Consider the following 22,797-nt stretch of genomic DNA (forward strand, 5'->3'; position numbering starts at 1 on the left):
CTCGGGGCAATAACGTGGCCCAGGTGTGGGAGTTCTTTTCTGCCGCTCTGACAACAGCATAATAAATTATAAACTCATATCTCTTACTAGATATTTATGGACCTACTTTATCGCCTCGATACAATCCATGCAAAGATTGAAGTGAAATATTTGGAACAACAAATGTATGATACAAAAAAGACTCAAGGGAAATGAGTCCAAGGCAGGCAGAGCAGACGGGTAACGGGGTAACAGGGTATGATGTTGCATAGAGGACCTTTAAAGATTAATTTGACTGATGGCATCGTTATTATTATTTCACATTTTCTGTGGATAATATATAACATTGTTTTCATGAATTCCTTTGGACACGATAATCGTGAAGTAAAAAATCTGATCCTGAGACTCATCACACACTTGGCTTTCTAAATTATTATCATTTTGAGTCCAACAGACCATAAAGCAGGGTAGGCTTTAGGGCGGGGCTAGCTTGTGATTGACAGGTCGCTACCACGTCGTTGTGCGGTCCGAGAGTTGTCCGTGTTTTCGTCGTACAACTTTAACCCTTTCACCGTGTGTTTTCACTTCATCAAAGTTAATTGTAACATTTTGGTCCTAAAAATATCTTATTCAGCATTCGGTTGTTCTTAGCTCCACCCTCCAGTGTCACTTCTGGTAGATGGTGACAGACACACACAAAAAAGAGGGGAGGTTGTAGCCTGGCTGGAGAGAAAGGATGAGACAGTGAGAAAGAAAGAAGGTGGGAGGACAAATAGATACAGATAGAGAAATAGATATACTATGGTGGGAAAGAAGGGCAGCTGTGCTAGAACCGAGGACAAGATGGAGAATTCATTATGTATGTAGGACATGGGAACAAAGTCTAAGGAAAAATGTGAGACAGGGAGGAAACAGGAGAGACAGATAATGAGAGGACAGAGGCTAAGGATTAATACAGTTGTCTGAGATCAAGGGGCGATGGAAAGGGGGAACAAAGAGAGAGGAGGGAGGATAATGAAAGGAAAGAAGAGAAGTGAGGGGGGGGGATAACATCTCCATTTAACGGGCTGTGGCCAAAGCAGGAATGTCCATGGTTGCACCACAGCTGAAGCGTCTGAACTGAAGCGTTCTTTTGACCCACAGAGCTCCTGCAGACTCACACGTGAGAGTTCCCCGTCCTGTGGACAGGAAGACGACATGGCCTCCAGCTCTCCGCCCAGGAGCCCCCTGAGTGGCCTCACAGACAGGAGCGGGAGCTTCTTTAAGGTGAGGACTGATGGATGCTTCATGTAGCTGACTTTGAAATATAAAACTCAACACTTCCTGTGTACCAAATGTGCTTTTTTGGAAAAGGCTGACTCAACACTGGTTTGTTTAGAACAGGAAAAAACTGCATTGTGCTGCAAAACCAAAACCTAAAAACGATGCAACATCTGGTTACAATGTAGTTAAACTGTCTGACGTGTGTTTTACCTCCATAAAGAAATGTATAATTTCCATGAACAGCATATACAACTTGGCTGGTGAGATAGACACACCTAACTTTGGCTGAAGTTAAATGAAGGGCACTTATTTTTTTGGTGTTTCCTGGTGGCCCCTGTGGACAAAAGTGGTCATGCTTTCCTGGAATGAAGACTATATTTCCCATGAGCACCTCTGATAATAAGATCGTTCACTGTTCGCACAGTCCATACTGCGGCAAGTTCATCTATGGCTCTGCATCGTGAGCCAGGACATACACGACTGAGGCGAAAGAATTCAGGAGATGTATTTTAGCGTCAAAGTCTGCGTGTGGAAGAGCTCAAACACACACAGGACTCTCAGGAAACAGCTGTTTGTGTCCCGCGTTACTCATTTTACCTCCTTTTTGTTGCGTAACTTACATACATGATTACTCTAGGCTCATGTAAAGTAATGTACAGTATTTGTCAGCGTCTGCTGCAGAAGGTCTTACAAAAGTGTTTACAAAAAGGAACGCTGGATGTTGAGCTGCACACTGAAAAGAATGACGAAATATACAATTTAGTTTAGTTTACTTCTCGTTTTCAAGTTCTACGACTCATTTACACATTAAGTAAAAAACATGCTATGCTAATGTAACGGTGTTGGCTGAAACCTCAGCTTATTACAACTTCTTTCATAAATCATTACACACTTCTCATTGAATTCATACACTCAATAGATTATAAAATATGACAAATTAAGATGATTAAAGCCAGGGTGGGCAATGTATTTTAGATAAAATAAATTTGTTATATTTGTTGAAATTCTAATAACATCCTGACAGCGATCAATGAAACAAATGCTCTGACAAAAAAAAAATCTGCTCTGGCTGCCATAAGGGATGCTAATTCAGACAGAGTTGACCGGTGTATATTTTTACCAGTGTTGCTGCAGCAGCTGTTCTGCCGTCATCAGAGCTTCTTAGTTCACTCAGGCTGTTTGTCTCTACTTTCAAAAGTTGGACCAGGCTCAAGACTGAACTACGAAACAAACACTGAACGTTGTCTCGCTTTTAACTTCCTCTGCTGTTTTTTCCATCCTCGCTAACCCTGAAAGCGTCTGTGTCGAAACCAAACATAGTTTCCCGTTGACTCCATCCATGGCTTTAACAGCAGTCCATGCAGAGAATCACTTACCTCGACACACACACACACACACACACACACACACACACACACACATTCACAAGTAGAGTTTCTATGTCGTCTGCTCTGCTCTGGCTCCATTCCTCATTTTCATTCTCTCCACTGCCACATTCATAAGTCTCGCCGCTGCTCCACACCCCCTGTATACAGCATTCCTGTGCTGGAAGTGAGGTGGGACACCTGTCCATTCTCTGTCCAGTTGTTTCACCTGAGCTTTAAATAGATACAGTGGTGAAATATAGGGAATATGTAATAATCCATAGTGTATTAATCAGACTTAAATAAAAATGAATATGAAACAAATATATTCTATAAAGTTAATTCATGAAGTAAAGTTATTGCAATAACTTAACACGATTTGTTCATCCGACCAGGCAAATCCCAAAACCTTTTTTCTCTAAATATTACAATCAGATTCACACTTTGTAACCTCAACACTGATCTCTGTCAACAGCTTGTAGTCCTGGTAGTTTAACATCCTCCATCCACTTCTGCTGCTTTTCATTACGCTCAGGTGTTTCCTCCCAGTGAGGACGGAGGAGCAATCCTTGGTTCCATAACGTCCGTTACTGATGGCGTGCCTCAGCTGTTAAAGCCTTTGGTGTGCAGAACCTCTTATTCGGGAACAATTTATGTATCTTCTGCCACACGAGGTGGAGGGCAGCATGCTTCTAGGGTGCATCTGTGTTTCCTCGCTCCAAGCTCCTCCTCGTCTCCTCGAGGTGTATTTAAGGGATTTGAAGATCCTCTGTGATGGCGGAGGAGAGGGAGGACGCGAGGAATAAGCATGAGTCAGCACCTTTGGCTGCTTGTAGCTTGTAGCTTTAGGGTTCTCACTGCTTTTGACAGGACACCTTTGAGAGAGCGCTGGTCAGTTGTCTAGACCCCGCTCCCTGTCTTCACCAGGGCTCTGAATGAGCGTCTTCAGTTAGTGTTTGAAGTGGACAGCGCTCAGGGCTCCAGCAACATGCTGTCTGCTCATGCCGAAGGGTGTGAGGCTCTAACAGGCCTGGCTCCACTTAGTCGTACGAGGGGGGAGTCAGAGGGGCCTGTGGTCTCTGTGGTCTGGAGCCCAGCTGGGCAAGGAGGCCTCCTACTGGTTGAAATGTAAAGTGTTCCTGCGGGGTGCTTGGTGTTTGCACGACTTGGGGAAAGCTGATACTGTGACACTGACATGCCTTCTCTGCATTACCTCACATTTCCGGTCTTCATTATATTGTTCTCTGTGAGGATGCACTGCTTGACCCAGATCATCAGGGTACAGCAGCCAAATGTCAACATCTGCTCGGATGTGTTTTAAAGAGGTTCTGCAGTGCAGAATGAGGGAATGTGGACTTGAGGTTGAAAAAAGAAAACAACAACACAAGAAGCAATTAGTTGCTCGAGGTCTGAACGCAGCTGAGCAGTTTTTCCACTAAATTCTATCAGAACATATTCTCATAACTTTTTTGTTACTCTACACCAGAGGTTTTCAAACTGTTAGGGAGATGAAAGGCAAAGATGTTGCATGAGGTGAAGGGGGCGGGAGCACGAAGGCTTTTGGTATTCTGTCCCACTGATTGGTCCATTTTATCAACACGGGCAGCACAACACCGCGTATGAGACAATAACAAAACATTTACCCGATGGCAGCAATGTGTGTCACCCGAGCGCAAACACGATCCACCTATTCAGTGTGACTTCACTTAGGTTACCGTTATCTCTAATGCATCCACTGCACATTATCATACACTCCTCATAAGTTGTCAACAAGTGTAGACTGAAATAACAGGGCTGAAGTTGCAGCCCGCAGTGTAACTCACCAAATGGCTACATTGCACTTCCTGTTGCATTCTCCGAGGCCACTGGGCAGCAGACCACAAGCGTCCTGGGTATGCTTTGTGTCAGCGGTCGTTAAACACATTCCACCTCTGTCACCAGTAGTTATAAGTAGATAAAACTAAACGCAGTACAAAGACACAATCCTACATGCCGTTATTATTTCATCTGTTGACTGATTCGTGCTAAACATAGATTACGTGATCCACACATTATCTCCTGAAACAGCCCTGCGGGACACAGGAGGAGCGTTCTGCATGTGTTTGCACACAGTACCTCTCACTCTGGGTGTTGATGCTGTTCTTTGACAACGCTTTGTCTCAGTGTTTTCCTGCCTGGAGGAAATGAGGTCCGCAGACAGGAAGTGGTTACCCTGCCCTTTATTCTAGATGTGACCAGCGCAGTCCCTCCATCTCCCACTTCCTAATTTATGTTTGAGCCATGCTGTCGGTGTCCTTCACTGCTGTCCCCTCTCCTCTTCTCCTTCTTGTCCTCTCTTTCTGTCTCCTACCAGCTGATTGATACATTTGCGTTGGAGATCGGGGAGCTGAAGAGAGAGATGGTCCAGACCTCTCCGACAGCCAACAGAGAGCCCATGGATCTACGAGGGTAAGGCGGCACGTCGTCTTATCTTCAGCCTGACTCGTCGTGTTTTTATCGCGTCTGAGCAGCACCGGGTTTCCCCGTCAGCTGGCTCTGCGTTCTGTCCAATGGGATTCACCTCACCAGTGTTTGTGAATGCCTCCACGCATTAGTGCTAGTTGTCACCAGCAGATGGCAAAAGAGTTTCACTCTCTGCGCCTCTCCCTCTCTGTGTGTTCCTCTGCCAGGCTGGAGGGTGAGGTGAGCGGCGTTTACCTGCAGTCCCCCCACTGTGGGGGCGAGGGAGGCGAGAGGGATTCCGGATACGACTCGTTGCGAAGGAGGATGAGCGTGTTGGACCGGCTGAGTCGAACCTATCCGGTGTGGCTGCTGCTGGCTGTCAGTGAAGAGGAGGCCAGTCGCATTCTGCTCCGGCAGCCTCCCGGGGTGAGGGGTCACCGTCGGGCTACAAAACGCTAATGCGTCTTATTCGATTATTGTCTAACGTTGGACATTTCATGACTTTCAGGTTTTCCTAGTCAGGAAGTCAGCCGCGCTGCAGAGAAAGGTTCTGTCTGTGCGTCTGAAGGAGGGTCCGTCAGGAACTTCCATCAGCCACTTCCCCGTCAGAGAGAGCCAGTACAGTAAGGAACACCCCATAATAGCACATCTCAAAATGTTTGTCAGTCTTTGCTGTTCGCTACGCAATCTAGATCTGTCCAGAGTTTCGCTGGCCATGCGTTGTTTGTTTGGAAAAAGAAGTTGTTATGGCCCGATGGATCAAAGAGCTCCAGTTGTGGTCTTTCAGTTTCCCTGATCAGTTCCTCTGATTGTCGAGTTCCACCACAACCACCTCAAGGTCAGAGAGCGCTAGAGCCAGTAGATTCCTGCTAGCAGTGAGCTGTTCTTCCAATGTGACTGTTTGGTCATGGTCACGTTTGTTTGCACTGCCTCAGCAGTGACATTGAACAGGTAACAGTTGCGTGGATGTGTGACTTTCGTAAAACACTTGACTTGAAGATAGTCAAGATGTTGACATATGATGCCAGACGAGAAAAGCAACCGCATTCTCGTCGTGGTCAACTGTTGTGATCGTAATCCACAAACACATTGACCGTCATTTCAGTTGTAACTGAACTGTAATTAGTCATTAGATATTTGTCTGCGCTTCAGTTTATGGAGCTGTGACGGTGTCATAGTGTGTTGAAACACCAGCTGTGGATTTTCCCCGCTGAAATGACAGCACACATGGGAGGGAGGGCCTTTGGCCTGGTTAGTCCTTTAGATGTGGGTCAGCTGCTTTCCAGTTGGCCTCTCGCGCTGCCTGCTGCTTTAAGTTAGCCATGCACCGACGGTTTGAACTTGACTTTAAACCAATACAAATCACCTGTCCTTTTAGGGCACACTGCTCACTAACATGCACAGCAGTGCTTAAATGTCACGTTGGGAAGGGTACATGCTGTCTTTATAGTTGCTCTATGTAGAAACTAATTGCTGCTAATTCATATCAAAGAACTTGGAAGTCTCAGATTCGCCAGCTCCAAAGCAAAGATATTTCCACGTATTGGTTCTGTACAGTAAGGAGCAGATGTAGGAGTACCTTGATGAAACAGTGAGCGTGGGGGCTGAAGGGGGATTTGAACCCTGCTACTAATGTCTGTACCAAATTCCACTGCTACTCTTGAACCATGATCTGGACCAAATGTTGTGCCAATCAGTATAGATGTGGAGATGCAGTATCTTGGAGGATTACTGAAGACTTTGGCACTGCATAAACTGTCAGGGTTCACCAAATTCGTCAGACCACATCCCTTAGAAACCCTGAATATCTCAACAAAATGTCACAGCTACCCTCTGGTGCTAAGAGAAAAGACAGGGATCACCAAAGTAATTAAAGTTTATCTTCTGAGGACCTTGAATGTCTGTACAAAACCTCTCAACAACATCCAGTATTTGAGATATTTAGTCTGGGGCAGAGTAAAGGAACTGCGCTGGACAACCAAAGGCCTCTCTTGTTGAGCATCCTCTCTAGTGACAGAAGAAAGCCTCTGAATGCAAATGATCTGTAAGCGACTACAGCTGCTCCAGTCTATGGATTGTAATTAAATCTGTAAACATTTTATTTGCTTGCAGCCTTTTCTCTGGAGGAGTCTGGGATCAGCTTTGCAGATCTGTTTCGCCTGGTGGCCTTCTACTGTATTAGCAGGTAAACATCCACTCGTCACATCCCCAGCTTCTCTGTGTTTTCTTCTGTGTCACATACAAATAAATATTGTAAAGTTTTGATTAAAAACCAATCGGTACAGTATCCCAACACATGCTGAAGAGTATCAACATATTATCATTCTTTCTGATATTGTATTTCTGTCATATTTATTGTTCATCTTTCTCTTAGGGATGTCCTGCCTTTCACACTCAAACTCCCAGAGGCCATTGCATCGGCGAAGACTCAGAAAGAACTGGAGGAGGTGGCTCAGCTGGGAGCAGGTAGCCTCATTGATTATTTTATTGTGTGACGTAAACATCCCGCGGGTGGTTTTAACTATAAACCAGCTTCAGTTAAACAGGTTTTTAAAAGAGTTTTATAGTTTTTGATTGATTTCTCGCCGTTCAGCCATTCGTTGACATTCATTTCACACTGGTGAAGATCTGCAGGGACTTGAAATGTGCCTGAGAAAGATAATCCATTAAGGTGAACATTCGGTTGAGTTTTCTTTTGTCAAACTTCAAGGACCGGTTTAACATTTTAGGAATTTAAATGAGAAAATTGTTAGATGAGGCGTGTGTGCCTTAATATAGAGCCAGAGATGGGAGGTGATTAGCCTAGCTTAGCATAAAGACTTGAAGCAAGGGGAGACAGCCAGCTTGGTTCTCTCTAATGCGTAATGTGCATTACTAGCACTTGTAAAGCTCCTATTAACAATATATTTTAGTTTGTTAATACATGAAAATGAATGCATAAATGACAATGTGGGGTGTTAAGTTGAGTTTGTGGCCATGACTATTTGTTGACAAACAACAGCTGTCAGGTTTTGTACCAGTGTGTCTGTACAGAGCGATACTGAAACCTCCACACAAACCTTATCTGTACACTACAGGAGACTATGAATTAATACAATTAAATGAATTTGTATTGCCCAAAATCACAAGTTTGCCTCAGAGGGCTTTACAACCTGTACAACATACGACATCTTCTGTCACAGGACCCTCACATCGGAGCAGGAAAACTCCCCCCCAGGAAATGAAAAGGAAGAAACAGAGCAGGGATCCATCTTTCAGGATGTACAGAAGTCTGATAGACAGATGAGATACTTCTTGTCAATTATTAATCTTCATACAGAGCTTCCCTCTGTTTCCCCCTGCTTCCAGTCTTTATGCTAAGCTAGGCTACTAGCTGCAGAACAGCAGTGTTGCACTTTAATACAGTACATTGCCTTTAACCTCAGAGTGCTCCACCTGCTATAAGAAGCAGGCAAACAGAGATAAAGCAGCCAGGATGTGTCTTTTCCTTTGCTGAGCATTCCGGGCTGGTTTCACAGCAGATTGAGTCACTTCATCTCTGAAAGTTATTCCAGGCCCGGCTCTGTGAATCTGCGGTGAATCAGCTTTCTACAGTAAAAGCCTTCGACATAGCTCAGAGCTCAGTGTGGGGGAGGAGGGAGTGGCGAGTGGAAAGCTACACTAAGTGTGAGTGCTGACGTAATGTGTGTCATAGATGCGAACAGACATGAAAAGCTGCACACACATTCAGAAGTCCCATACAAGTTTGTCCCAAAACTCATGGCTTGATGAAAACAATATGGAGGAGTTGACTGTTGAGAAGGAACTCCTGTAGCTGGAATGAATTAGGTTGTTGTTGTTGTGACAGGATGTAGGAAGTAGTCCCATGTGAGGTAGTTGTGGTAAATCCACACATATCATAGATCAGGCTTTAGCCTGCACTTGTATGGCTTTCTGCTGCTCTTCCATTTTGATGTGCATGAGTTAGAGCCAGTCTGTGAGCCTCCCTTAGCTAACTCGTACAGTCATTAAGGGAAACTCCCTCCTCCACTAGAACGCTTCTATTTAAAGGCCGAAAGCAGACCATCATATTATATGTTCTGGTCACGCACATGTGAAACACGAAGGGAGACGTTTGAATATTGCATTGACTTTGGAACTGATTTTCAGCAGCGACGTTTGAGGCACTTATTAACTGCTGTTGTTGCTCATAAAAAAATCTATTTCTCATGAGAGCAGGACCTTACTTAGTTTGTAGTCAAACTCTTTCAGGATGGCAATGTTGAGTCGGTCCACCATTTTGTTCCGCACTGACTCTGAACCTCTTAATGTTTGTGTCTCCTCAGGCCGTATCATAACCTTTCTAGCGCAGTAATCAGGTCAAGAATTGAATTAGTCACATTAAATGGTTAATGACTAAATGCAAAACTAATGGAATTCCCATCAGCCTCAGCTGTACATCAGCTTATTAGCTAATGTTAGCATGCTTACATTTGGTTACATTACGTTTCATTTAGCTGATGCTTTTATCCAAAGCGACTTACAATAACTGCAGTCAACCATGAGTACAAACTCAGAACAACAGTTCTGGTTAAAGTTACACCTGCAGAAATATGGCTTGGTCAGTGTGAGCATGTTAGCATTCTAATGTTGCGTTTACTGCAAAGTGCAGCCTCACATAGCTGTTAGCATGTTCTACAATCTGTATGATGCCTATAGAGGGCTTTTCACACCGCTATGAAACCACTCTGAGCCACGAGAGCGCCGAGCAGAGCTGAGTTGGAAAAATCTAAAGAAAGGCTAAGCATCTTGGCGCTCCTGTTCTTTCTGCGTGTATTTATATCAGGTAATATGCAAACATTTGGTCCGTGCAAATGAGCCTCATTGCAAAAACAATCCAATTCACAAAGATCAGCGCTAACGGGCTCAAGCAGTAACAGGGACATTTTGGAACTGAAGTTAATTAAAGTCACTTGTTGCTCTCTGCCAGTGTTCTGGTCACTACGTTCTGCGTTTAAACTCAACATCTCTACTTTGCCACCTGGTTGTTTGCAATCAGACGCAAAAAAAAAGGGCCAAATTGGCACTGTAATATTATTAGTGAATCAGACATCAAGACGGGTTGAACAGCGATCTATGAATTCATCCAAGAGAACTTTGAGGAGATGTACACACATGTATATATGTGTGTATATGTGTATATATATATGTGTGTAATGTATGTATATATGTATATGTATATACTGTATAGATGTATAGATGTATGTATCACACATATGGGTTAGTTCTGCCGGCCTATAGGTGACCAGCGTTTATTTGTTGAGTTGTCACAATCAAAGCATATTTTTTGAGACTCAGCCATTGTTTCAACACCAGCTTTGATCTGAGAATTAATAGTTTGCTCTTTTTGAGTTAACATAGTAACATACATGAAAGGTGCTGCAGACACAGTGTCAGGTGGTCATTGCTCACATGGACTAGTATGAAGACCACGGGCAGATTTCCGTCTCCAGACGCTGAGGTACTATCTCAGATATGAATACCAGCTTCTTTATGGCCACAGGAATGCAAGAGTGTCGTTTCCATTTTTAGCCTGTGGAAACTGTCATCACTGGGCTCATGCTGCAATCCCTGCATAGATACTTTGGAGTGGCATGTTTTGTTGCTTGTTCTTTTCAGTTTGGTTTAATCATTGTGTTGTACACTTTTCAAATTGTTAAAGCTCAGAGCGTTAGCCTGAAGACTGTCTGGCCAAATAGAAGAAAACAATGGATGGATTCAGTGGAACAACACACACCAAAATGATAGCACATGTCTTCCATTGGTTCTGTTGATATAAAATGAAAGGACATCATTGCAATGAGGTTTGCTGGTAGCAGTAGCTTCATTTAACAACGTAACATTGTACGACTACTACTACAACAACTACTCAGTAGCACGTAGAAGTAAGAGAGAGGAAAACCGAGCAGGAAGAAGGAGTGGAGGAACTGGAGTTGTGTGTGTTGTGTGCAGTGCCCTCCCACTCTGTGATTAGCATGGGCGACTCCCTCTGTGTGTCTCTGGGTGTGTGCCGGCACGCTGTGAATCTGAGCCAAGAAACACGGGCTGAGCTCACTGCGCTTCTGCCACCAGCAAGACCAAAGACCGGCAAAGAGAAAAACTTAGGGAAACTTTGAGGAAAAGTCTGAGCTGTTGGTGAGAAATAGTTGAGAATGCTGTCTTTTGTTCCTTTCCACCTTTTCTTGAACTGATCTTTTTCCATTTGAACACTCTGGAGTCCGGACCTTGAATTGTCCGAGGGGAGGTATGCGTCTAGCTTCCAGATAGTAAATGGTCTGTGTCTCTATTGCAGGCTTCTGGGACTCTGCCCTGTGCAGTCAGCGGCGCCCTTCCCCCCGGCCCTGTCGCCCTCTGAGCCGTACCCTCAGCCCCCAGCGGACTAACAGGAACAGGGAGGTCGAGGCGTCGCGGCTGAGGCACACCGGGGCTCACTGCGACAGCGCACCTCCGACCCTGAGGGCCGGCGCTCCTCCACCTTCTTTTCATCTCGAGAGGAGACATTCCAGCGGTCCCCTGTGTTTTGTCAACCCGCTGTTTCTCCAGACACATTGCCACCACCACCACCGGCGTGAGGACGACCCACCTTCACATGCTGTCAAGTCCGATAGCAAACTAGAGAATGCGGAGAGATCGTCCGTGAAGACGCTCAGCAGCAGCCAAGGTAGCGAGCAGCACGTGGACGAGATCAAACTGAACGGCAAACTGCGGCCACCTCCCCCACGCCCTCCTCCCCCGCGCTCGATGCCGCGCCGGCGCCCTGCTCCACCACCACCTGGACCTCCAGCTGCAACCACCAGACCCAAGAGCATGCCAGAGGCCGTTGCTGTGTCGACAAAACAGCAACCGTCCATCATCAAGCGCCGGGCTCCTGCTCGACCATCAATGGGTGCCAAGCAAAGCAGCCCTTCCAAAGCTGTCGGCTCCCCGGTCCCTGTGTCCTCAAACCCACCACCTCCAAGGCCAAAGAAGCCGGATCTGGAAGCTCACCGCTGCCACATTGCCCTGGATGATGAGACCATTGCCAAGGCTCTGTCCCGGGCCAAGCTTCCACCCTGCCAGCCTCCGCCTGCTGTCCCTGCTGATGTGCTACTGGAGAAGAACGCTGGGAGTCCGTCCGCTTCTAAGGAGAGGGGACGCCAGCGGCTCAGTGACATGAGCATGTCCACTTCCTCCTCTGACTCACTGGACTATTCTCAGGTTCCTGGATTCTCCCTTGGCCTTGCCCCTAGTCCATCCCGACACCTCACTCGTCAAGACCCAGTGGAGGACAGCAGTGAAGACGACGAGGACAGGGAAGAAGACGAGGAGGAGGACTACGGTGTCGGGCTGGAGACTGACCTCGAAATGCGCCACCGTCCGTCCTTCAAAGCACGGAGGCAAAAGGTCGGCGTTAGTCTGAGCGGCGGCTCCTTCATCCTCCCCAGGGCCCTGAAGGGACGCTTCCTTAAGGTGAGCGGCATGCTCAGCTCCCTCATGACCCCCGAGAGACGGGCGGTGAAAAGGATCGCTGAGCTGTCCAGGGACAAAAGCTCATATTTCGGCTCCTTGGTCCAGGACTACATCAGCTTTGTTCAGGAGAACCGAGGCTGTCACACCTCAGGGATGGATTTCCTGCAGACTCTCAGGCAGTTTATGACGCAGATGAAGGCTTACCTGCACCAGAGCTCCGAACTGGACCCCCCTATCGAGTCACTCATACCGGAGGACCAGATCGGTAAGTGGGCCAAGAAGGCTGCGAATCTTTAAAACCACATTTGAGATTTGTTGTTTGAGTGGCTGGATCGTGGGTCTTGACTTGGTGAAACTTGTGCCTCTGCATGCGTGGGCACATTGTTTTGGATATCCCATCTCTGACAGCGGGCACCTCTCTTCACCTTTTCCTTCCAGTGTCATTTGAGAAGGAAAACGCCTTGAGCGGATTTGTGGGTGATTCATTGACGATGCTCAGTGAGTGCCCAGGCTTGTCATTGCCTTGAGATACACAAGTTGAAGTTTTCCATATCAGTCTTCCTCACTACTGGTGTTGAGTTTCAGAAATGCCAGTGTGCTGTGCCCCAACGAGTAAAACTTGGCTCCCGTTGGTTGCCGTAAGCTCACAGCGCAGTTGAGGGCTCATATTTTAAAAAGCAGACATTTTAATTTGGCCTGCTTGGTATTCAACCTAATTTTGGTCCTCACTGAAATGTGTGAGCAGCACTGAGTACTGGAAGCTGGTACATACAGTATGTCGACTGTATTAGTTACATGAAAAAAGAAAAAGAAACCCAGTACTCGGCATTAGGACTGAATCCCTCTTTCTGATTTCATCGTGTCAAAGCTGTTGATTCTCTCCATTGAGGTCACGGTGATTGTAAAAATAAAGTTTGCCGTCGTGAGCCGCTCTATCAAAGGGACGTTTCATTCCAATCAGATTATTGTGCACTTGAGTATTCGCATGAATATGTAAGCATGTCTTTGCACTCATCTCACGTCCCTTGTTCATTGTAAACAATAACAGCAAAGCCTTGTTCAGAGACAGAGCAGTGATCCATTCTGGTTGTGCAAACAGACCACAGTGTCTGACTCACACAAACGTTCCCATTGGAGAGGGCCAATGTGAAGAAATGTAAACGTTTGTCTAATAAAGAGACTGTGGAAATTAGAATCAAGTTTCTTAATAACAGTTTCAGGCCTGATTGTTAGATGGTTAAAGGTGTGTCAAAATTACAGTTATTCATTATTCTGTGGAAAAATCAAAACAAAACCGTGAGCCGCGAGTAGGCGGTCTGCCTGACGTCAACTACAATCCCACAGAATAGGTTAAAAAGAAAGGAGAAGTGAAGTTGAGCTGACGTCTGGGCTCTTGAGTGTTTACGGAAAGATTACGGCTGAAAGTCTGACATCGGGGGAAAGAAATGTTGTGTTTGTAGGGAAAGGGGGCGCTGGAAGTCCAGACTTTTTGAGTGTTTGTTGCAACTGTAATACTTCAGGTCAAGCTAGAAGGATCACCCTTTGGGTGTTTGTAAAGGGAGGCTGTACACCTGTCCGAACACGCCCTAGCTCATGGCCAATGGAGAGGCTGGTAAGGAAAAGGAAAGTTGCCATTTGTGGGACGAACATCAAAAAACCGCACAATTCTGTGTTCGTTACTTCGGGTGCTTTTTTGTCGTTGTGCGCCTGCGCGTGCACACTCACAGGGTCTCCTAAAGTTTATTGAAGTCGAGGAAGACTTTGAACAGGCTGGAGTCGAGAACGAGCCCAATAACAAACATTGCTCAACATACAGGAAATGAGCCTTTCTGGGGGGGAAATCAGGAAGTCCACAGTCAGAAAATGTGTGTGTGCCCACATGCTGTGTGTCCTTTAGCAGCCTCTGTGCTGCTCCTTGTGTACACATGAGGATCAGGGGAATCTCTCCGGCCTCTGTAAACACCTGGGGCGCTCCCCTTGTTCTTCACTTCAGATGCATTGGTCTGGGCAGGGTGCAGTAAAGAACTACAGAGTCCGTACCTCGGGTGACCCACAACACACACTGTGTGGAGGCTTTTATGCTGGAGTGTAATTGCAGCGCGTTCTGTGTAGCTCTTTGCACGAACTCCGCCTGGAACAGCTGCGTCAGTGCTGCCAGTGAACAACGAGACACAGTTGTGTAAATACAACAAGCTGTACATAGCTGAGGTAGGCAGGACAGCATTTGAAGCCGGTGTGTGTAGGTGGGAGGGACAGATGGAGTCATTGTGGAGGTCGAGCTGAATGAATGCGATACTTTTAAATATCACAGACTCCAGCGGAGACCCAACAAACCTGACACTCTTTAACTCTTCAAAGAACTTGAAGAACAAATCTGTAATCTATGTGGTAAAACCTGACTTGTGAATGTCACACGTTGAGGTTAGTTACTTAGTCACTTTTCTTGCCCTAAAGGCCCAGTGTGTAGCTACTCGGGGTATTTACTGGCAGAAATGTATTATAATGTTCATAACTATGTTTTCATTTGTGTTTGAATTAGCCTAAAACTAAGAGTCCTCATGCATTCGTTAGCTTAGAATGAGCCATCTCTATATTTGCATCTGGAGCAGATCCACCATGTTACACCTCCTCCATGTTTCTACAGCGGCCCAGAAGGGCCAAACCAGACGCTGGCTCTAGAGAGAGACTGTTACGTTTTATAAGTTGAAGGGGCAACTTGAACTTAGTGGCGTGGATGCACTGTGAAGGCCCCTGAATGCCCCTGAAGACACCGTATGCGGGGTATTCAGTGGCAGTCACCACTAAATCCTGCACACGGGTCCTTTTAAGATTGTTTCAAACCAGGAAGTGAAAACGGTCACATTTGATTTACTGCATTCTACCTGAAATGTGAATATGTGTGAAGAAAATGACTGGGCCAGAGGCTGGGGGACACGGACAGGACAGAGAAGTCAGCAAATAGGAATAGATTGTTGATTTCTGTTGTCAATAAGAAAGATATTAAAGAAAGACAGTCTTCTCCTTCAACAAGCCCGCGGCCTCCTCAGCGTGATGCTCTGTAACAGTGGAACATTAGGAAGTGTTTGGTGAGAGTGACACACTGACCCCGGCTCCCATAGTGTGCATCGTCGGCTGAGGAGATAGTTTACTCCGAGCTGAATGTGCCACTGTGATGGTCTGGGTTGGGCTGTCAGCTGGCTTTGCACAACGTATTGAATGTCCTTTTATATGTGTATATTTTTATATGCGATACAGTATTCAGGTGACCAAACTGTGCTGTGTTTCTAACTTTTATAGAAGCTGTGCAATGTGTCCTCTCGTTGGTCTCTTGATCTGTTGGTTTGCTGTAACGTGGCCTGTGTGTGTGCGTGTGTGTGTGTGTGTGTGTGTCTGTGTGTCTGTGTGTGTGTTCTGTGTGTGTGTTTTCTGCAGACCAGGTGCTGGAGAAGGCCATGCACAAGTGTGTCCTAAAGCCTCTGAGGAGTGTGATTGAGACGGCTTTACACGACTTCCAGGTGAGACATGAGTGGAATCTTCTTCTCCTGAAGCGTTACTCTACCATCCCATAATATAATAAAGTCACTAGTTCCCACGCAAAGGATCACATCCCCAAAAAGAGCAGATACGAGACATTAAAAAAAGAACTGGTCTTTACTGGTCGACTGGGTAAAGTAACCATCGGTCTGTGGTTCTCTGCAGGTGAGCAGCGGCGCTTTGCAGCAGCTGAAGGAGAACCTGGCCCTGGCTAAGGCCAAGAGGCCGCAGGAGTTAGGGGTCGACGGAGCCGTGCCCCCCGACCCCGAGGCTATCGAGAAGATCCGCCACAAGTTCCTGAACATGAGGAAGATGTACTCCCCCGAGAAAAAGGTGTCATTGCTGCTGCGTGTGTGTAAACTCATCTACACCATCATGCAGGATAACTCAGGTATGGAGAAGTGTTCGCCTGCATACGACATAAGAGAATAAAACAAATATTGGAAGTAAAGTAGCGGTTATTTTGAACTCAATCTAATTTATTTGTGTAGCCCAACATCACAAAGGCCTTTACACTCTGTACAGCATACGTCATGCTCTGTGCTTTGACCCTAACATCGGAACAGGGGACAAAAAAACAAGAAAGCTCAGTGAGAGCACCAGAGGAAGTCTCCTCTTCTGTTTGGAATAGCAAATGTTTTGCGAACCAGATTCTGTTTACAGCGATGCCTTTTGTCAGACCTGTGTGCCCACACCTCCCTCCCTCCCTCACCGCTCTGCGTCTGCTTCCTACCAGGGAGGATGTTCGGTGCAGACGACTTCCTGCCCATGCTGACTTATGTGGTGGCTCAGTGTGACATGCCTCAGCTGGACACAGAGATCCAGTACATGATGGAGCTGCTGGACCCGGCCCTGCTGCAAGGAGAGGGTAGGTCCTGTTGTTAGTCTGCTCCATATATCATACATGACAATTGAGAGAAAACACAACACACTGAGAGGAGGGAACAAGGTCAAATGATGTGATAATGTCTTTAGGTGCTACTTGTAGTGGGTACTAAAAGCAGCAGGCCCGTTAAAGCAACCATGAACCGGTTACCCACCTGCAGCTTCCCAACGAACGTCAAAGGGGATCTGCTCTCGAACCTAACAGGGACAGAACAGCAGCAATTTACTTGCAGTGTACACAGGGCCACCGGAAAAATAAAATAAAAAGCACCCACCAGCATAAGACAACTCTGACAGAAACACACTCATGAACAATACTCAGTAAAGCTGCTCACATTAACCAACAGGGAAAACAGCCTCCTCACCACACTCAATGTCTCCCAAACAACTAGACATCTCACTCTCCAAACATGGTGCACATCAAGCCAATTACAGCCAGCAGAGGTAACTTCACGACACCAATCTAAATCGGATGAGCCCCCATATGCTACAACCCGGTTTAAAGGCTGCAACATGAATGGGAGACCAGACGAGTGTAACAAATAGATACATTAATCAACCATGGAGAGCCAGTAATCGGTAATGTCAGCATGTGTGAAAATGTCTGAAACAAATCAGCAGCTGTGTCAGAAGGAAGAGACCGTCACTGTTCAGGTGGAGAGGCTTTAAAGCTGGAACCACAGCCGGATCAGGTGTGGCCCCTTAGCCGACGGTCAACATCCTGAAAGAGCAGCAGACAGGACACAGGCCGCTAGTGGAAGGGAGGGGTCGTCACACTTCAGGAGCTCCGGACGGTCACTTTGGTGTGAGGTAGACGTGTGTCGTATGACCGTGTAACAGGAGACATGCTTTACGGTGTGTCAACAGGAGGATCCTCTCCAGTGTAATGGTTGGAAATGGTTCATGACAGTAGAAATATCAGAAGTCTTCACCATCTCTGTCACAATGCCCCGCTTGTTGTGGTCATCAACACAAAGTAATGTGAGGTCGATGACAGTATATGCCTCCTGTTCTTCTTAAAGCTCTCATTAAAGCGCTCATCAATATGTTTATAGAAATAGTGGATCAAAGTACGACATGGATTAAATATTAAATATTGGTTTAAATGACCACATCGTCTGGCGTTTTGAGGTCTAATGAACTGAAGATGTTTGTAATCCCTTTCTATTCATTTTGTGCCACGAATCAAAGTGGCCACTGTTTTATAATTTAGTAATTTAAGACGTCTGGTCCTGTCAAAAGTCTGTCACAGGAACCAACAGTGTGCACTGGCTCTGTGCTCGCTTTGTGGCTCGAGTTTAACTGTAACTCTCCAATCCATCACTGCAGTATAGTGAAGACCTGACTATTCCTACTGCAGGATCAGCACCAGCACCAGCAACATCCGCTGACTCCTCAGGCCTTCCTATGATCACGTGACGCTAAAAATACAAGTTGTTAAAGACATTTTTTCTTGTGGTAGAGGAAGTCTTTTTGACACGTTTTTGGAAGTTGTGTGATTCTTGCCTATTATTATAGCATTCTAAAATAAGTCTTACACCGCCGCCCTCTCGGCTCAGTGGAGTTCACCAGGAAGCTTCTGTGAGACGGCTTGAGAAACTTAAGACATCGGAAGGAAAAGTCCATTAGACATTGGCAGGAAATTCCAGTCTGTGTTAGATTTGAATGGGCTGGAGCCGGTTCAGAGGAAAGAGGCTGACCCCTGCCAGAATTAAATATTTTCCTATCAGCGCCAACCTGTCTGGCACGTACAGTACAGCTCATTGTAGAATTCATCAAATGTATGTGGTGTGTGTCCTCTAGCTTCACTTCATTATGTAATGTGATTGATTCATTTCTATTCCAAAAGAGGAAGTGTTCCCCTCTGGCCCATGTCATGTCCACTGGTTTCATTTCTCCAGAACTAGCTCCGTTTGGTTTCCTTTTCTCGGTCCGTCCTCAAAACAACTGTCCCTCCTTTCTCCTCCTCCCTCTCCCCAGGGGGCTACTACCTGACCAGCGCCTACGGAGCCATGGCCCTCATCAAGAACTTCCAGGAGGAGCAGGCAGCGCGGGTGCTGAGCTCTGAGGCCAGGAACACTCTGCACCAGTGGCACAGACGGCGCACCACCCCACGGTCGGCGCCGTCTGTGGACGACTTTCAGGTATCGCGCCTGACCTGAACCCAATTTGAACACCCTGGCAGTGAGTCTAAGTTGTACTTATTCTCCCAAAAAAGCATGAAATGTGCTGCGTTTCGGCCCTCGTCAGTGAGAAGGAATACATCTTCAGTTTCTACTAATATCACAGCATGAGGACCTTGAGCCACGGTTCAGTTTCGGGTAGAGAGCCCCCTCTCCTGGAACATGAAACAAACTGCATGTGGTTTTTTCTTTTTTTCTTCTCTGGCTATCACTGCATGTCCTTTTTCTGCCTGCGCTCTTGACCTTCATTCATTGTGGCGATTTCCATCCCTGCCATACGTTCACACAGGACCTTTTGTTCCTCTCTGCAGAACTTTCTCCGCGTGGCCCTGGAGGAAGAGGACACAGGCTGCACGGCCAAAACCCTGATCGTCCACCCGTACACAACCACAGAGGAGGTGTGCTCGCTCTGCGCTTACAAGTTCAAGATCCCGGACCCTGACACCTTCGCACTGTTTCTGGTCACCAAGGAAACCAGCCAGCAGCTGGCCCCGGACACACACCCTCAGCGGATCAAAGCCGAGCTCCACGGCCGGCCCCGGGCTCCGACCTTCCACTTTATCTACAAGAGGGTACCGAACCTCAACCTCTGTTCCCCTGCCATCATGCACAATGGAAACTGCCTTCAGATTGAATAGAGCCGGAGATTGTCACAACGTGCTGCACTTGATCCTAAGCAATACTTGAGTTTTGTGGTATTATGGTGGCACAGGTAGATTTTGTAGATAGTTTTGAGGACGTCCCGATGGAAAGAGAAACCGAGCTGTACATTGGCATATTGATGCAGGTATAAAATGTCAAATATGATGAAAGGCAAATAAGGTAGAAGTAAGACTGTGGCTCAGTTTGGGTCAAAAAGAATGTTCATGAGGTTAGGTGGTGTCAGGTGGTGTATAGAGGCTGGTTTGCAGGTTTTTGAGCATGTGAAGTATTATAATGGAGGCGAAAGGTTTCTCTGACATGTATGCTGTCCTTAAAGCAGAGGTCATACGGTTTAATATTGCATTTTATGTAACCAACGTTTGCCTTAACTGCTGTTGACCCGGGTGCCTTCAAAAGGAATCAAACATACTCCAGTATGTTGCTACTGAAAGCTGTCAGCCATCATCCAGGGGTTAGTCAGCTTTCCTCAAAATGAACCAGTTGGTTTAATTTAAGTCAAATTAACTTTTGGAAAAGTTGTTTATTGCTCTTGTGTATATTTTCTACAATTGCTGGTCAATTGTAACTTGTATGTCCGTGTAGAAATATTTTTATATTCAAAATTTCCATCGCCAAAGATTCAATATTTCTGTACAGGACTCGACAGTGGACTTGGATTTATGCCAGTTATATATTTCAAATGACACTGTTTCTATCATTTGTAATGGAGAACTCAAAGCTGACTGGAAATATAAACAATCCTCTACAAAACATAATATTATTTTATTTTTTAATATTTTGCGACATTATTTTTGTGTTCATTTTGCCAGCACAGGAACGACAGGATTTTAGTAGATCTTAGGATGTAATCCACATGCAACACAGACAGTTCAGTCACACACATTTCCATCCACAAACAGACAGGGAACTGATTTCAAAGGATTAGCAGAGCCGACAGGGCTCTAAACCAGAGGTTGTAACGTAAGGGAATATTTGTGGAGCGTCTTTGTGGTTTGATGTATAAATTCAAATGAACTATTTGTCACTGTGTTTTTGTCCTGCTATTTACTGAATCTTCGTCTGTGCAGAAATGCAGAACAACAAAACCTGACTTGCTCCTGATTGGTCAATAATCTACAGAAGCCCTGAGAGGCCAGCGAGAGAAAATATATTGGTGATCCATTTTCCGAGCTAATTAGTTTTTTTCTCACTTGTCCAAAACAAGAAACCTTTTATTTTAGGTCGAAGGTAAAAAAGTAAACTTGATAAGGAAAATAAAACTAAACTTTTTGGTCACTTTTCTTGCTTAAGAACATGTGAAAGAAAAGCTTGTGCCAGGATAATCGTTCTGGGTTCCTTAAAGCTACCACGAGGAACTTTCATTTTTTAAAGATGTATTTTTCTTTCTCCACGTGTTCTTAAATCATAAATAAAGGAGAAAACAATTTGGATCATGTGAGAAGTGATGCGTAGACAGTTTTCTGTTGTCGCTTGTCTCTCAGGCTTCTATAAACAAGACTCTCTCTGGTTTAGAGACGTGGATCGGGTCTTGTTCCAGTGGTTGCGAAGTGAAACAGCTGGCTGTGCTTCTCCCACTTTCCCGTGTCAGCTCTCAGACATGCTCTCTGCCTCTCTCCATTAATAATCCCAGTTACACACACACACACACACACAAAAGAAACAAAAGGTTGAATAAAAACTTGTCGTGGTTGATTTTTTATGAAGCAGCTTCGTTGAATATGCTATAGTCCTCATGTCTTAATGCTGACTTAAAAACTTCAGTCTTCCTGTGGTTCCTGCCGCAGGTCATAGTGACCTGTCTAGGTGTCTCACCCTGCTGCTAACCCACAGGCTGCTACCCGATATCAGGGAAACACATTACTGACATTCTTTCATAGCATTTTGGGATGAGTTGTGCATGAGAGCAGGCCCCAAACCTCTAGTTCCTGTTTTGCAAATGATCCAGTGATAGTCATCCATCAAACCTCCCTTTATCCTAAACTTCCTGGTCCCCTCTGAGACGACTCCCTTTTCCGTGCCTGGCTCTGCATCCTGTTTCTCACACACACTCTGTGCACACACTCGGTGCTGTTGTCTCTACATGAAGTATACAGTGTTTCATAAGTGCAGATACTCAATGTTGGTGATTGGGTAACACATTTGAACAGTGAAGACATAGATCATAATATTGATATGAATACATATAAGGTGCTGCTCTCAGAATGAGCGAAGGACCACCTTCTTAAATACATATGTTTATCAATACACAAAGGTCCACATGATGTCTTCATGGCTTTATCATGAGCCATTGCCTGTCATCCGATAACTCGGCTGTTCAGGGCCAAAGTCACAAGGCTACACGGCATATGTTCCTAAACAAAGACATACTGATACTTCAGTCTCATGACTCTATCAGAAGACCAGCCACGTTTGTGTGTAAGTATTTACCATGAGAGAGAGAGTTCAATCAAGAGTCACTGGCCTTATTAATAATACAGCTAATGAATAAACCTTCTAAATGATTCTGACGGTAACATTAGTACTAATCAAGAGTAAATAAGTTTTTCTTCCAACACGTGTATAACATAGAGTCCTTCTAAATGTGATCGAACCAGCTGTTAAACTGTCATTGCAGAACGGACATGCAACGTAATACATTCAAGATGCAAGATGTTTTTACTGTCATATATGCACAGATAACAGACAGTCAACAGTTATTCTATACAATGAAAAGCTTATTTTTGCTGGGTCCTCCTAACACAAAGAATTACAATAAACTTAAGGTAAAAAATAAATAAAAATAAGGCACAAAATATAAAAGGTATAACAGTATTGCTTAGTGTATAAAGTGCACTATGCATTGCTACATTGTCCAAGTATGGTTGTGCCATGAAGTCACAGCAGCAGCCGTTCACAGTTCAGTGATGCATTTGAAATGTTCTCAGACTTCAGGCTAATTTTGGAGGGAAAAGTGTGTTTTTTTGTTTTATTTTTATGGCTGAGATCTGGAATTTAGG

At 45.4% G+C, this 22,797-nt stretch overlaps 1 protein-coding gene across 1 annotated transcript; it reads left to right on the forward strand.

Annotated features, from left to right (window-relative positions):
• Positions 1-1,176: 1,176 nt before the first annotated feature.
• On the forward strand, positions 1,177-20,820 carry LOC306738393 (ras and Rab interactor 2-like; the record flags this gene model as incomplete). The annotated part of the gene is made up of 12 exons (XM_079220238.1): positions 1,177-1,245; positions 4,960-5,054; positions 5,276-5,474; positions 5,557-5,671; positions 7,161-7,233; positions 7,423-7,514; positions 11,380-12,801; positions 15,969-16,051; positions 16,236-16,461; positions 16,807-16,938; positions 18,936-19,099; positions 19,450-20,820. The coding sequence occupies 12 exons, from the start codon at positions 1,177-1,179 to the stop codon at positions 19,774-19,776; spliced, it is 2,997 nt and encodes a 998-aa protein (XP_079076364.1). The 3' UTR covers positions 19,777-20,820.
• Between the last annotated feature and the right edge of the window lie 1,977 nt (positions 20,821-22,797).

Source organism: Taurulus bubalis (genome assembly GCF_910589615.1).
Source record: "Taurulus bubalis genome assembly, chromosome: 6".
Classification (NCBI taxonomy): domain Eukaryota; kingdom Metazoa; phylum Chordata; class Actinopteri; order Perciformes; family Cottidae; genus Taurulus; species Taurulus bubalis.